Genomic DNA, 13,227 nt, shown 5'->3' with positions numbered 1-13,227 from the left:
ATATTAAATGGACAGAATATATTAGGTGGCCTTTACTGCATTTACTTGAGTTAGAAACTATGCAAGCGCTAGATAAAAATGGAAAATTAGGGACCCCTGCTGGAGGGTTGTAATAGCTATGTTGTTTACACTATGTAGCTATGTTGTTTATGGCAGTGTTTATTGCAAATATCAGGTTATATTAGGAAATGAACAAGACTTGTGGGCATGTTCTTACTTCATTAGTCTGTTTCTCATTACCGAAACACTGAGTCTCTCCACCGCAACAGGCCATTATTTGTTGCGGTGGGTGATAATGGTGTTTCGGAGGATGAGTGACCTTGACCCTTTTTGCTAACTGTGGAAGCACCATGAGGGCTAGCTTAACTTGACCTCACTATATTTATTAAGACCATAAGAAGGTATATAATGATCAAAATAAAAAAATAAAATAAACATTTCAAAGCTCAAAACTTTATATATCGGTAATGAGAACTAAAACGTTGCGTAGGTACTATGACAGACAAACTTTTTACTTTTTGTCTGGAGAGATAAAGTAACAACTGCTTACCTGGTAGCCATCTTGAGTGTCACAGTCAATACGGTCTCTCCAACAAAATTCCTTGAAAAATGTTAGTTCCTTGTGGACTTGGACAATGATTGAAAATTGTTGCGGAGGATGGGAAAAACGGTGTTGGACACATTTATTTTCTTTATTATTTTCACTACTTTTATCAAATTTTAGCAAATGTCTAATACCTCTTCACTGTATATGATTAGAGTATAACATTCACTGAAAAAAAATCTTTTATATACATTTTAATTAATAATATTTACATCTTAAAGAATAAAAATTCAGTGATGACATGTTGCGGTAATGAGAAATTTACCCTTAATTGTCCCTCATCCTCATCCTCATCGTCATCCGCTTATCCGGGGTCGGGTCGCGGGGGGAGCAGCTCAAGCAGGGGGCCCCAGACTTCCCTTTCCCGGGCCACATTGACCAGCTCTGACGGGGGGATCCCGAGGCGTTCCCAGGCCAGTGTTGAGATATAATCTCTCCACCTAGTCCTGGGTCTTCCCCGAGGTCTCCTCCCCACTGGACGTGCCTGAAACACCTCCCAAGGAAGGCGCCCAGTGGGCATCCTTACCAGATGCCCGAACCACCTCAGCTGACTCCTTTCTAAGTAAAGGAGCAGCGGCTCTAATCCGAGTTCCTCACGGATGGCTGAGCTTCTCACCCTATCCCTAAGGGAGACGCCAGCCACCCTTCTGAGAAAACTCATCTCGGCCGCTTGTACCCGCGATCTCGTCCTTTCGGTCATCACCCAGCCCTCATGACCATAGGTGAGGATAGGAACGAAGATCGACCGGTAGATCGAGAGCTTTGCCTTGCGGCTCAGCTCTCTTTTCGTTACAACGGTGCGGTAAAGCGAACGCAATACCGCCCCCGCTGCTCCGATTCTCCGGCCAATCTCACGCTCCATAGTACCCTCACTCGCGAACAAGACCCCGAGGTACTTGAACTCCTTCACTTGGGCTAAGGACTCATTTCCTACCCGGAGTAAGCAATCCACCGGTTTCCTGCTAAGAGTCATGGCCTCAGATTTAGCGGTGCTGATCCTCATCCCAGCCGCTTCACACTCGGCCGCCAGCCGATCCAGTGAGTGCTGAAGGTCACAGGCCGATGATCCAATGAGGACCACATCATCTGCAAAAAGCAGTGACGAGATCCTCAGACCACCGAACTGCAACCCCTCCCCACCACGACTACGCCTCGATATCCTGTCCATGTATATCACAAACAGGATTGGTGACAAGGCGCAGCCCTGGCGGACACCCGCACCCACTGAGAACGAAACTGACTGGCTGCCGAGAACACGAACACAGCTCTCGCTTTGGGAGTACAAAGATTGGATGGCCCTGAGGATAGACCCCCTTACCCCATACTCCCGCAGCACCTCCCACAGTTTCTCCCGGGGGACCCGGTCATACGCCTTCTCCAGATCCACAAAACACATGTAGACCGGATGGGCATACTCCCAGGCACCCTTAATTGTGAAAAAAATATATATATATATATTTGTGATGTTCAGGTGAAAACATGTGCTAAGTGGACCATGGAAAGATGTTTACAGATGTGTCATTGTTATTTTGATTGCATCTACTTTGGTCATCAAAATACTTCATGACACCCCATATGTCTGATCTCGCGAGAATCAATAACTGCTTCCACTACAGAAGCCTTCTAGACACTAGACCACTAAGATTGCCTGAGACCAATCTGTTAATTATCCCCAGAGTAAACACGAAACATGGGAAAGCAGGATTAAATTACTATTCAACAAATAGCTGGAATAAACTCTCTGGAGGATGTAAAACTTACCCCCAACTCTGACCACTTCCGAAATAAGACTGTGAAGACTTTTAGGTTTACTTTAGCTTTCTGCTAAATCTTAAATACATTGCACTTTTAACTTTTAACGATCCTTTTTTTTAAATGTGCCTTTATTTTATTTTATTTTATTATTTTATTTGCATACACCAGTCTGCCTCATGTATGAAAAGTGATACATAAATAAAGTGGCCTTGAATATATTTTTCTTTGGCAGGTTTCGGCCACGAGGGGGCGCCAGGTACCTGTGTACGGTGAGTTTACGGCCGGCCACAGCTGACAGTGTAGAGATGAAGCCGCAGCTGGTTGAATCAGGCACCTTGCCCGCTCCGCCCTCACCCATTGCATCTTTACCATGATGGTGCCACCGAAGTACATTCCTTGGCAGAGGCATCTGTCAAAACGCATGGAAGACGAGGGAGACTTCATTGATTGGTAAGGCCATCGTTTCCTTTCAACTTTTCTCTATCAATCAGCATACACCTTTGTAACTGTTAATGATGGTAAATTTGGAATGTTTCGATGTGATCTTGTAATAATTTAAATGAACAATGGTGGTCCTCTATAATGCAAGATTTTTTAGATAGATTTTATCTTTGATAGCTGATAGCAGCTAAACACAATAATAACTTTATGAAATGACATATGACATATTTAAGCTATTAAAGTTATATGTCATGTCATTTCATATTATAGTTTAGACTATGAGAAAAAAAACATATTTTGTAATCTTTATCTTAACTGTATCAGACCAATTTCTTGACGTAGTTGTATGTAATGAGGATATTTGTCATGACACAACACTGTGCTCCTCTCTAGCCCTGTTACTGGCCCACCTAGGTTGTTGAAAAGCGTGCACATTTTTTCTTGCATTATCCCACTACCGCAGTATTAGTGTGTGCGGTTCTTTGTTACGACATAAGAAGAGACACCAGCATCATGTCTACATGGTGGTTCCTTCAGATAGGCAGGGTTACTGAGAGCCATCATGGCAGGTGTTCAGTTACCGACCACACAGGGGCAGGGACACAGAGGTGCAGGTTACTGCGGAACACGAGATTACCGCGTGGGGGGCCACGTGGACCAACAGATTTGACATCCACCCTCCCATCCCCAGGTTGTTGACAACAGAATGGAAAACTCTGCTTTTCTTCAGTCGGATCGCTATAACTATCTTGCTTCTTTTGATGGGTTAGGTGGTTCTTAAGATTTTTTTACTATGATATTTATTTTACCAATTACCATTATCACAAAATAAAGAGAAAACAATGACAACTAGTATATCTTATCTATGTGCATATAACATGACGTAAATGCGGGGGCAAGATCTAAAAACATTTACCCATCTTTCAGCATACATATTTTTATTTCCTCGTCTATTAAGGTGGTATTCATAAACTTCTCCTTTTATTACGGTAGTAGGCCTATTATTGAACAAAAAAATATAGAACAACAAAAATTCAAAATTATTAAATTAGAGTATGCAGCCCCCATTGCTCTCTCTATTATATATTAGGTTGAGGGAATAGGCCCTAATTCAATGCTGAACTGAGACCGGTGTTGGTAACACTTCACAATAAGGTTACATTAATTAACAGTTAGTCAAATAATGGTCGAGTTATCATTTACCAATGGTGTTGGTGTTCAATTGCCACTGTTTGTTGTAAGGTCTGACTTATAAGAAACTTTGAATTAAGTTGACACCTTATGGAGTGCCAGTGGTCCCTCTCATCCATGACACTGAGCAGGCTTCATGAGGATGAGTCTGTGGTGGTCCTGTGATTCTCTACCAGGACCAGGAGCACCAGGCACCCAAACAGAAAATCAAGGTTAATATTTCTATTTATAATAAAACACATAGTAAACTATTTGAAAATGGTTTACGGATGACGATGAGGATGATGAGGCAAAACATGATCAGTGTACGACACATAAGCACTGGACTACAGCCTGGCATGGAGGATGGCATCAAGCCACCCTAGCGTTGGCATGTCTGTGTAGTTACAATGAACCCATGCAATGAATGTTTAGGCAATTTTGCTTGCATGGTTTTTGTTTTGAACCCAAGCTTCTTGAAATAACCTATAACAGGTTTCTAAATGCATTCTGGCAGTGCACTGGCTGGATATCTATATAGCATAATGCACTTAGGAGTATTGTAGCTGAATAAATGTAGTATTTTGTATTTTCTTGCAAGTTAACTTTGTATTATATTCGCCAGCAGATGGTGCTCTTACTGTATTCCTTTGACCTGCTTTCACACAAAATATAGTATGTCTACTTATAGAACTATTTGCAATGACCTTTGAAGAAATCTTGTTAATATCCTAAACATGCTTCCACATTTTCTTCAATGTATTAGAGTATCCGAATGGGGAAATACCATGAAGTGGATTAAGAAGTAGATGTCCATAACAGAATCTTAGAAAACACTCCGTAATACCCCAAAAAATATTAGTTTTTCCCTCACACATGTATTTATTAATTTATGATATTCAACCTCCTAGATACTAATGACTACCAATGGCGCCTGCGTGTGCAGGAGGTGAACGCAAAATGCCTTAGCATGTGGATGGCGCTCCATCTGCATGCTTAACCATGGGGTTCAGATGAGTGAGGTGTCAAAGGTTAGAGGTGTCGAGGCAGCTCTGACGCCTGAGTCGACGGGGTTTGGTTGTTTACAGGGCGCCGCACTGAGAGCAGTGAAGGCGTGAGTCACGGCATCAGAGTGAAGCATGGCGGGGAAGGGGGAGGGAGAGGGGCAGACATGTCATATTTACTGTCTTCCCTTGTAAGAGACCATGTGTGAACTGCAGTACGTATGTTGGTTTATGTAACCTCCCGGCCTTCCAGTCTGTGGAAGCCTTGGTCTCGCCTGATCCTGGCGGCTGACACGGCGGTGTGAGGACAGGGAACGTGACGGGGAGGAGGGTGCCTCACGATGGGGTGGCCATTGGTGGAACAAAGAGTTACTGTGAGCCACTGGGCTTCGATGTTTGCTGTTAAACTAGGAATTACAAGTAAAGGGATTTGATTTGTGTGTGTGTGTTTGTGTGTGTGTGTGTGTGTGTGTGTGTGTGTGTGTGTGTGTGTGCGTGTGCGTGTGCGTGTGTGTGTGTGTGTGTGTGTGTGTGTGTGTGTGTGTAGACCATATAGTATACAGCATAAAACCTTTATTATACTATTATACTTTTGACCTCAATAAATTCCAAAAAAGAAGGACAAAATAGCTAAATAATAAAAAAAGACCAAGTATTTAGTACATTTTACACTAATTACATTAAATGATTTGATCCGTTATGCAAATTAAATATAAAGGCTAATCAAATCAAACTAGCTGAAAGCATCGATCAAGTAAGAGACGTGAAGCTGTAAAATGTACAGACTAGATGAGAGGACAAGTGATTTAGAGAGGAAAAACAGATGGGAAAATTACATTTTTCGTTTTGGAGTGCAAGCGGAATCTTTTTTTCCTGTGTCTGGAGGGAAAGGGAGCCTCTTGTACGCCTCACAGCATGGAGTTGGCCCGGGCTGCGGCCTAGTCTCGTCTACCCAGCAGGGTGCTTTCCTGAGCAGCCTGCCCAGGGGAGGGGCACCTGCTGCAGCCCTAAACACTGGTGGAGAGTAGGCCCCAAGAGGCGGGGCGAGGGATGCAAGGATGGAAAGACATTTGGCAGTTCCAGGAAAACTGACATGTGCAGGATTATAAAACGCTCAGGTAGAACAGAGCGATGTTCCTCAAAGAAAACATTTGTCTATGGCTCTGTGGGGATGAGAGAAGCAGAGGAGGAAACTATAGAAGGAAATTAAAAGTTATACTTCAGCTGGGAAACAAAAGTTATGGTTGGACCAAGCAAGTTAAATACTGGTTACAACCAACACCTCGAATCCGTTGAGACATTGGCCAGCCTTCAGGCTTAGGCAATATTTTCCATCCATTTTGGTTGCTCAGACCAACAACAACATGTTTGAAGTTCATCAAGCACTCTGTCTTCCCTTCAGACTTGAGGGAGAACTTTATCATTTGATATATGGGAGTACATCCAAAACCACCCCAACATGCACACTAGTGGAATTAAACAACCGACTCACTGTGCTCTATGTATACACAGCGGTCTTGAGACTTTCTTGGACGAGGTTGCGCTCTACATGAGTGTGAACCCTTCATCTCCTGTCATCTTGGAATGACCCAATAGCCCCTGAAACCACTCGGTGCCTCAGGAGAGCCAAGGCAGCCACATGTTTGCGGCAGAGGCTTTTTTAGAAGAAAAACCCCTGTACCCTTTGACCAGAAACATACTAGACCTAAGGACAGACAACCTCAAGGGTCTCCAGAGTGGCTCGTCTTTAAACGGTGGAGGGGTTATTGCATACGCTTCACTACAGAGGCTGCCCCCCAGGGGGTGACCGCCCAGACCACTGAGTAATAACTGTGGTGGTAATTCTATGCTTGGTAGCTTGTCGCCAGGTAAATGGAAACACATGGAAGGCCAGGCAGTTAGTTTAGGCCTTCACAGCGCCTGACGGAAGGAGCATCATGAGAGTAGAACCACCCATCCCCACACCCCACCCCGGTCCATCAACCCTGTTCATCTTTTACATTTCCAAATATGGAATACTATATATAAAAAAAATTATTTGGAGATAAAGAGTTTTAGGAGTTAGCTTACAGCTAGTCTCACAAATCAGACTTTAGATCTGGGGTCACCAACCTTTTTGAACCCGAGGGCTACTTAAAGGGTATTGAGTCGTACGAAGGGCTACTTGACTCCCGGTCCGTTTCTGGCCTTAGGGCTCTGTCAGTTGGGTAGTTGGCCTGGAAGCTATTGTGACAGGTAATGAAGTGTCGCTCCACATTGTGCCGCTTGGCTGTCGCAACAGTCACCCGCAAATATAACTCTTTAAAGTTTTAAGTGTTCATTCTCTTTTCCGCCATGTTTTCCTTATTTTGTGGATCCGCATCTAGCCCCAGATTTAAGTTGGCTCGCTAGCTTGCAAGGAGGGCGCACGATATTGAACTTTCCAGGTTTTTTTTTTTTTTATGTTAGATAAAATGTTGTCATTGATATCAAATCAACATCAATGCAAATCAAAAAGAACAACGCAATTTGAAAGAACCAACTATTTTATTTATTCCAACCTATTGTCATATTGACATTGAATAGTAATTATAACATATAAACAAAAATGCTGTCTACTAAGTCGAAAATAACTTGGATATAGAGACAATCAATACTTGGTACACTGTCTGTGTTGAAATAAAGCTGTATGCCCTTATTGTGTGGCACATCTACTAACTAACTAGAAATGTAGAGTGAATTTAAAATAGTAGCAACAAAATGATGCAGGACAATATTTTATTTCCTGTCCAGTAGGCCTACTGCTGAAATGTATTTTGTAAACTCAGTTGAGCTGAATGTCTCAGTGTTCGAAATGGCTTTGAGTGCTGGTCCATGCCGTGCTGGTAGTTACAGTGGTGGTGGTAACAGCAGTTAGAGTGGGAGGTGTTGCAGGTTGCTTATTGAACCACAATAACTATTAGGTAATAGTGTCTTGTGTTACACCGCAGTAGGTGGTGGTGCTGGTACTGCTGGTGGTCAGTCCTGTCGGTGTGTATTACATAAGATCCCATAGTGCAGTGATCACAAACTATGGGTCGGGCCAAGCTCAGGGCTGTGGACCAGTGGCTACTGGGCAGCTTCTAGGAAAGGGTTACATTTGATTATTTGCTCTTTAAACCTGCACGTCATGTTTGTTGATATGTGCAACATAATACCCTTTGACCCATCACACCATGGGATTTGTGGTCAACAAATCACATCACTCTAAAAACAGATTGAACCAGCCATCGATTGAAACTGACTAACCCCTTAATTAAATTTCGCAACTATAGTTCTGTTTATATTCAGGACATTTATGTGTGTCTAAGTGGGCCTGGGGGTCAAGCTCTACTGGGCCCTGGCTTAAAGACAGTCAGGGAGCATAGTCTGGTGTTTCCAGACACACATCACTGAGACGAGGTCTGGATGTGAACACTCAGGTGGTGATGGTTGGTTGAGGAGCACCGCTCTGAACTGTTACAAAAAATATCAATGAACGTCTTCACAGAGCGTTAGACATAAATTTGGAATGTCTCCCTCTATAAGGGAGGACGGTGGTTCAGTAAAATGGACTGGTTCATATTGATCACGACATAGGTACAGACAAGCTCCCATAAACAGTGAACCAATCACCCAAGGGACCAGAAGTCGATGGCCTCTGTGATGGACAGGCCCACGAGAGTCTCTGGTGACCGAGGGATGAGGATAAATACACCAACAGTGCTGTCATGTTTCCACAATACTATATGAGATGGCTCGGAACCCTTTGACTTTAACCAACAGTAATATTTACAGTAAAATGTAAACCTAGACCAACGGTGTCTGACCCGGCCTTGGTAGAACTGATATTGCAGGGCCTGAAAGGTATCGCCCACCTAAAGTCAAGGGGTTGGACCTCTGCGGTCGCTCTCACTCGTTCGCATACATGATGTTGTCCCCTATTAAGTTGGCGTGGATCAATTCCATTGCCTTCAACAACTGCAGTTACAAAGGAAGAAAAAGGGTCATTCTTCCAACATTTATAATTCCTATCGGAAGAACTATCCAAAATTATTAGACTTAGAATGATCAAATATTTACCAGTTGAGGATACTTATTTCCTCATGCCTCAAAGGTTGGAGGATTCAGCCCAGTAATCAAAAGGACTGATGTCCAGCATCTCAAAAACAATGCTTTATACTCATTACACTGTGCACAAAGTGCTTATACCAGCAGACAATGTGGCATGGTTCAAGGCCTTGATTCGTTTCAGCATTCATAAATGGATTCAAAGCCCCAACCTTTGATTTAGTGGACAATGGACAGGGCTCTAACTATGGTGCTTTGTTGCGTTTATGTAGCAGACGCCTGGTGGAGGTTATTACGTGCTGCCATTGCCCCAGCATGTCTAGGCCTGTAGGCTGGGCATTGCAGCATTAATAGCCCTGTGTCTTGATCACCATATCGGGAGTTGTATCTAGGAGCTAAACAATAAAGACACAAGGCATACATCCATGGGCTGCTTAGATGGCGGGCATTTTGGGAAGTATCTCAATAGGTCAGGAGAAGTCCTCAGGTATGGTCTAAAATAAATATAAAGAAAGTCTACAATATATGTAGACTATATAAATATATAGATACATATATATCTATTTCCCGTGTTTTTGGGGCTATTTTCCCGCATCTTGGTCACAGATTCACAGCAAGGACTCAGGACTCATTCAAATACTGTATCAAAATCATGAAATCAGTTTATTGATTACATAAGTCACATCAATTAAAATCTGTTTTCCAACCCTTAAACCCTGTTTCTATTGCACGTTTTAATATATCTGCACCTGCATTGCTATGCAGGTCCTTCATACATATTCTGCCCACCCCTCTGCATATGCACCCCTGTCCTTTCACTGTACCCCTCACACACACCCCCACGCCACCGTCAGTTCCCCCACACCCCCCCCCCCCACTCCTCTCGGTCAAACAGCAGTATTCACACCTTCGAGCGGGACAGAGACAGGGAGAACTTGGACTTGGAGAATCTCTGAGAGAATAAAAAGGATCTCCACATTAGAATAGACCAAGGTATGGGCAAAGCCAATGAGGGTTGTTTACCATCGTCATATTTTACCAGATAAATGTGAATGGCATAGGAACATTTAGGTTTTAAAGAGAATGCAGAGATTACATGAGACTGGGACACAAGATGGCCCCAAATATTTGTTATGCATGTATATGCATGGGAATGGAAATGATAATTGAAAAAAATAAATAAATCAACTTCATTTGCTTGGCCCTTAACTTAGTAACATAACTAACATACTTATTTGTTTCTTTGGTAACATTGTAAAGGCTAACAATAATATGGTTCAGCTGTAGTTTTGTGGTCAGAGGAACCATTGCTGTGAGTTCCCTCCTACCAAACCAATGCAACACTTGACACTTAGATATACTACAGGAAGCACATCTTTTTAAAAAGCTGTATTATATATTATGATAAACATTAAGGCCATGCAAAGAAGTGTGTCATGTGTCATAGCAAAATAGGTTTTAAAAGATAACATGCAGCTTTGGCTTTATTATGTAGAGTTGTGTCTGTGTTTTTGGAATTGTTCAAGGATAGCCTTTGACCCATAATTTGCGGTGTCTCAAAACATTATAATTTCTCCCCCAGTGTCAGCCAGAAGCATTGACGTTTTGCTTTGGATGTTTTGTGGCCAAAGATTGTCAATTTGCCTGACACGAGTTGTAGAATAGATTATCTGACACAATTAACACATGAAGTTTCTTGAAACATTGAATTCCCCACCAATTGTTAATGTTCTTTCGACTGCACCAAATTCCTCGTGACAAACTACAAACAAAGTGCTTTACTTTCCCACCATTCTCCTGTCCTCTTGTGTATGTGGGGAAATCCATAGAATTGTGAGTGTCAATTACATGTGACAATATACAGTACATATACATACCAAAGTCCTATAGCAGAAAGGGGCTCTATGGCCAGAGACGTACGTATCTTACTGCACAGGACTGCTCTTGCGGCAGAGCTCGTTGGCCGACGTCAGCGTCTGCCGATTGCGTTTCCGTTTTCCCGTCAGCAGGGTGTAGAAAAAGGGATTCACGCAGGAGTTCCCGTAGGTCAGGCCAGTCAGGATCCGGTTGACTGTGACCTGGGTGCCCACCGGTACGGTCCTCAGCATGTCGGGCTGGTAGAGTGGCAGCAGCTGCCAGATCCAGAAGGGCAGGAAGCAGGCCCAGAAGGCTATCACAATGCCCAGGATGAGGAGCAGCACCTTGGGCTTGGGCGCTCTGGGAGGGTAGGCCGTGCTGCCCCCGCTGGCCCAGGCGGGCCGCGTCTGCGACACCCAGTACAGCCGGCCCAGAGTGGCGTACAGCGCCCCGATGGCCAGCCCCGGGCCCAGGATGCTGGTGCAGAAGAGGATGCTGAGATAGGCCTTGGAGCTCTGCTCGTCCCAGGCCGGCACGCAGAGCTGGCCGTCCTGGCTGTCGCCGTCCTCCAGGTGCAGAGTGATCATCATGGGAAGGCTCAGCGCCAGCGCCAGGCCCCAGGCCAGGCCCACGCGCAGCAGGCCCGAGGAGTTGGAGGAGGAGGCGTGGAGGGGCCGCGCCACGGCCCTGTAGCGGTCCAGACTCATGGCCGTCAGGGTGAAGATGGAGGCGTGCATTGTCAGGAGGTCCAAGCTGAGGAGCAGGCGGCAGCCCAGCTCCCCAAAGGCCCAGCCGGACGCAAGGCTGTCGTACACGATGAAGGGCGCGGTGAAGAGGTAGAGGAGGTCGGCCAGAGCCAAGCTCAGTACCTGGAGGTAGAGGGAGGAGGAAGAGCTGATGGAAGAGGAGACGGGAGAGGAGGAAGGGGAGAGGGAAGGGGAGGGAGCGCTGGCCAGGCAGGACGGGACCGGGAGTCTGTACGGGCAGCAGCATGCTCCTGCTCTGTGCCTCCTCCGTCCTCTCCTGCGTCTGAGGAGCAGTCCCAGGGTGTACAGGTTCCCTGTGATACCCAGCAGGGAGAGGAGCGACAGGAAGGAGCAGAAGAGAGCTGTGGAGGCCAGGCTTGGGGACGGAGAGATGGATGGAGAGGGAGACGGCAGGGAGACGTTGGGGATGAAGGGGAAGGTGTAGGGAAAGGGAGAGGGAGGCACGGAGCCTGGAAGGTCCATGGTTGGGAAATTTTCAAATGTATTAATTGATTAGGACGTACTGCCTGAAAGGGCTGGAGGCAGAAACTATTTACGTGAATCGGAGGGGTAGGAGGTGGGACCAATTGGAGGAAAAGAGAAAAGGAAGGGTGTGAATAGAGTTGGGTAAAGAAGACAATTATTATTATTTTTAAATAGTTTTCATTTCGGTCACAGAATTTCACCATGAAAGGCATTTTTTTGGTTAAGAAGTTGTAGATGCATTTTTTATGCATATTTAGGGAAGCATAATGGCCTATTATAATTTTGGGGGAAGGCATTACAAATTAAAAATGTGAAACAATACAAGCTTTTTCAGAGTTATTTTATTGCAGAAGAAGAATTGAAAAGTCCAATGCACTTACAGCTGTTTGGGATTATTTGCGGTGGGAAAATGCTACTAACAGGACTTTGTGATGTTAAACCCACTAAATGGCAAATACGTTTTCAACAATTAGTATGTCGCGGGTATGAATTTGCCCGCCCGAATTCAAGAATGTGTAAAAAACATGTATAGTCACGTCCACACATTTTGAAAAGGGCTACAGGTCATAGCCTATCTTTCTATCAAATTCCGTAAAAGACTAAACGTTGGGTTAGAGAGCGGCTAAGCCAAAGTCTATATTTTTTTAATTGCATTTCAGGTTAGTGAGGCCAGAAATACAAGATATCCTGATTTAACTGGTTAATAGCCTCATCACTTTGGTGCAGTGGAATGTTGCACGTCGACGAACCCGAGCCTCCGGAGGGCCTTGACCGTCTCTGGTATATCTTGCAAAATGAATCATCGATGTTTCCTAAGCTATGCGTTGACTTCAAAGTAATCGTAGGGGGTAAACATGGCGTGCAGAGCAGGACACATGGTGACCCGCACGGCGCCGGGGTTAAGAGCTACTGTGCAGGCCTGCAGAGCCCCCGCGGAGAGGCGCGCCCGATGCCTTCACGGTCCCCTTTAAATAACATCTGTGTTCCCCCCATGGCACACAAATATCTATTTCAGACTTCTTAATATTATTTATTTTTTAGATTGAAGTGTATCATTAAGAAACACGCAAAATAAATAGTTGAATTGTGTTCAGGA

General features: G+C 44.4%; 2 protein-coding genes across 6 annotated transcripts in view; one reads left to right on the top strand and one right to left on the bottom strand.

Annotated features, from left to right (window-relative positions):
• LOC132467619 (inward rectifier potassium channel 2-like) overlaps positions 1-13,227 on the top strand; it is a 105,863-nt gene that overhangs the window by 69,684 nt on the left and 22,952 nt on the right. The gene's annotated exons all lie outside the window — the stretch shown is intronic.
• Positions 9,680-13,227, bottom strand: part of uts2r3 (urotensin-2 receptor 3) — a 124,095-nt gene continuing 120,547 nt past the window's right edge. The window contains exon 2 of one of the 2 annotated variants that reach the window (XM_060065092.1): positions 9,680-12,069. In XM_060065092.1, the coding sequence (XP_059921075.1) occupies positions 10,968-12,069 (1,102 nt within the window). In that variant the 3' untranslated portion in view covers positions 9,680-10,967. Of the gene's footprint in view, positions 12,216-13,227 lie in introns of both variants that reach the window. The other variant, XM_060065091.1, reaches the window with a different exon arrangement.

Source organism: Gadus macrocephalus, chromosome 11, assembly GCF_031168955.1.
Source record: "Gadus macrocephalus chromosome 11, ASM3116895v1".
Lineage (NCBI taxonomy): Eukaryota > Metazoa > Chordata > Actinopteri > Gadiformes > Gadidae > Gadus > Gadus macrocephalus.
The sequence above is the reverse complement of the archived record's forward strand: the minus strand, read 5'-3'. Positions and strand labels throughout refer to the sequence as shown.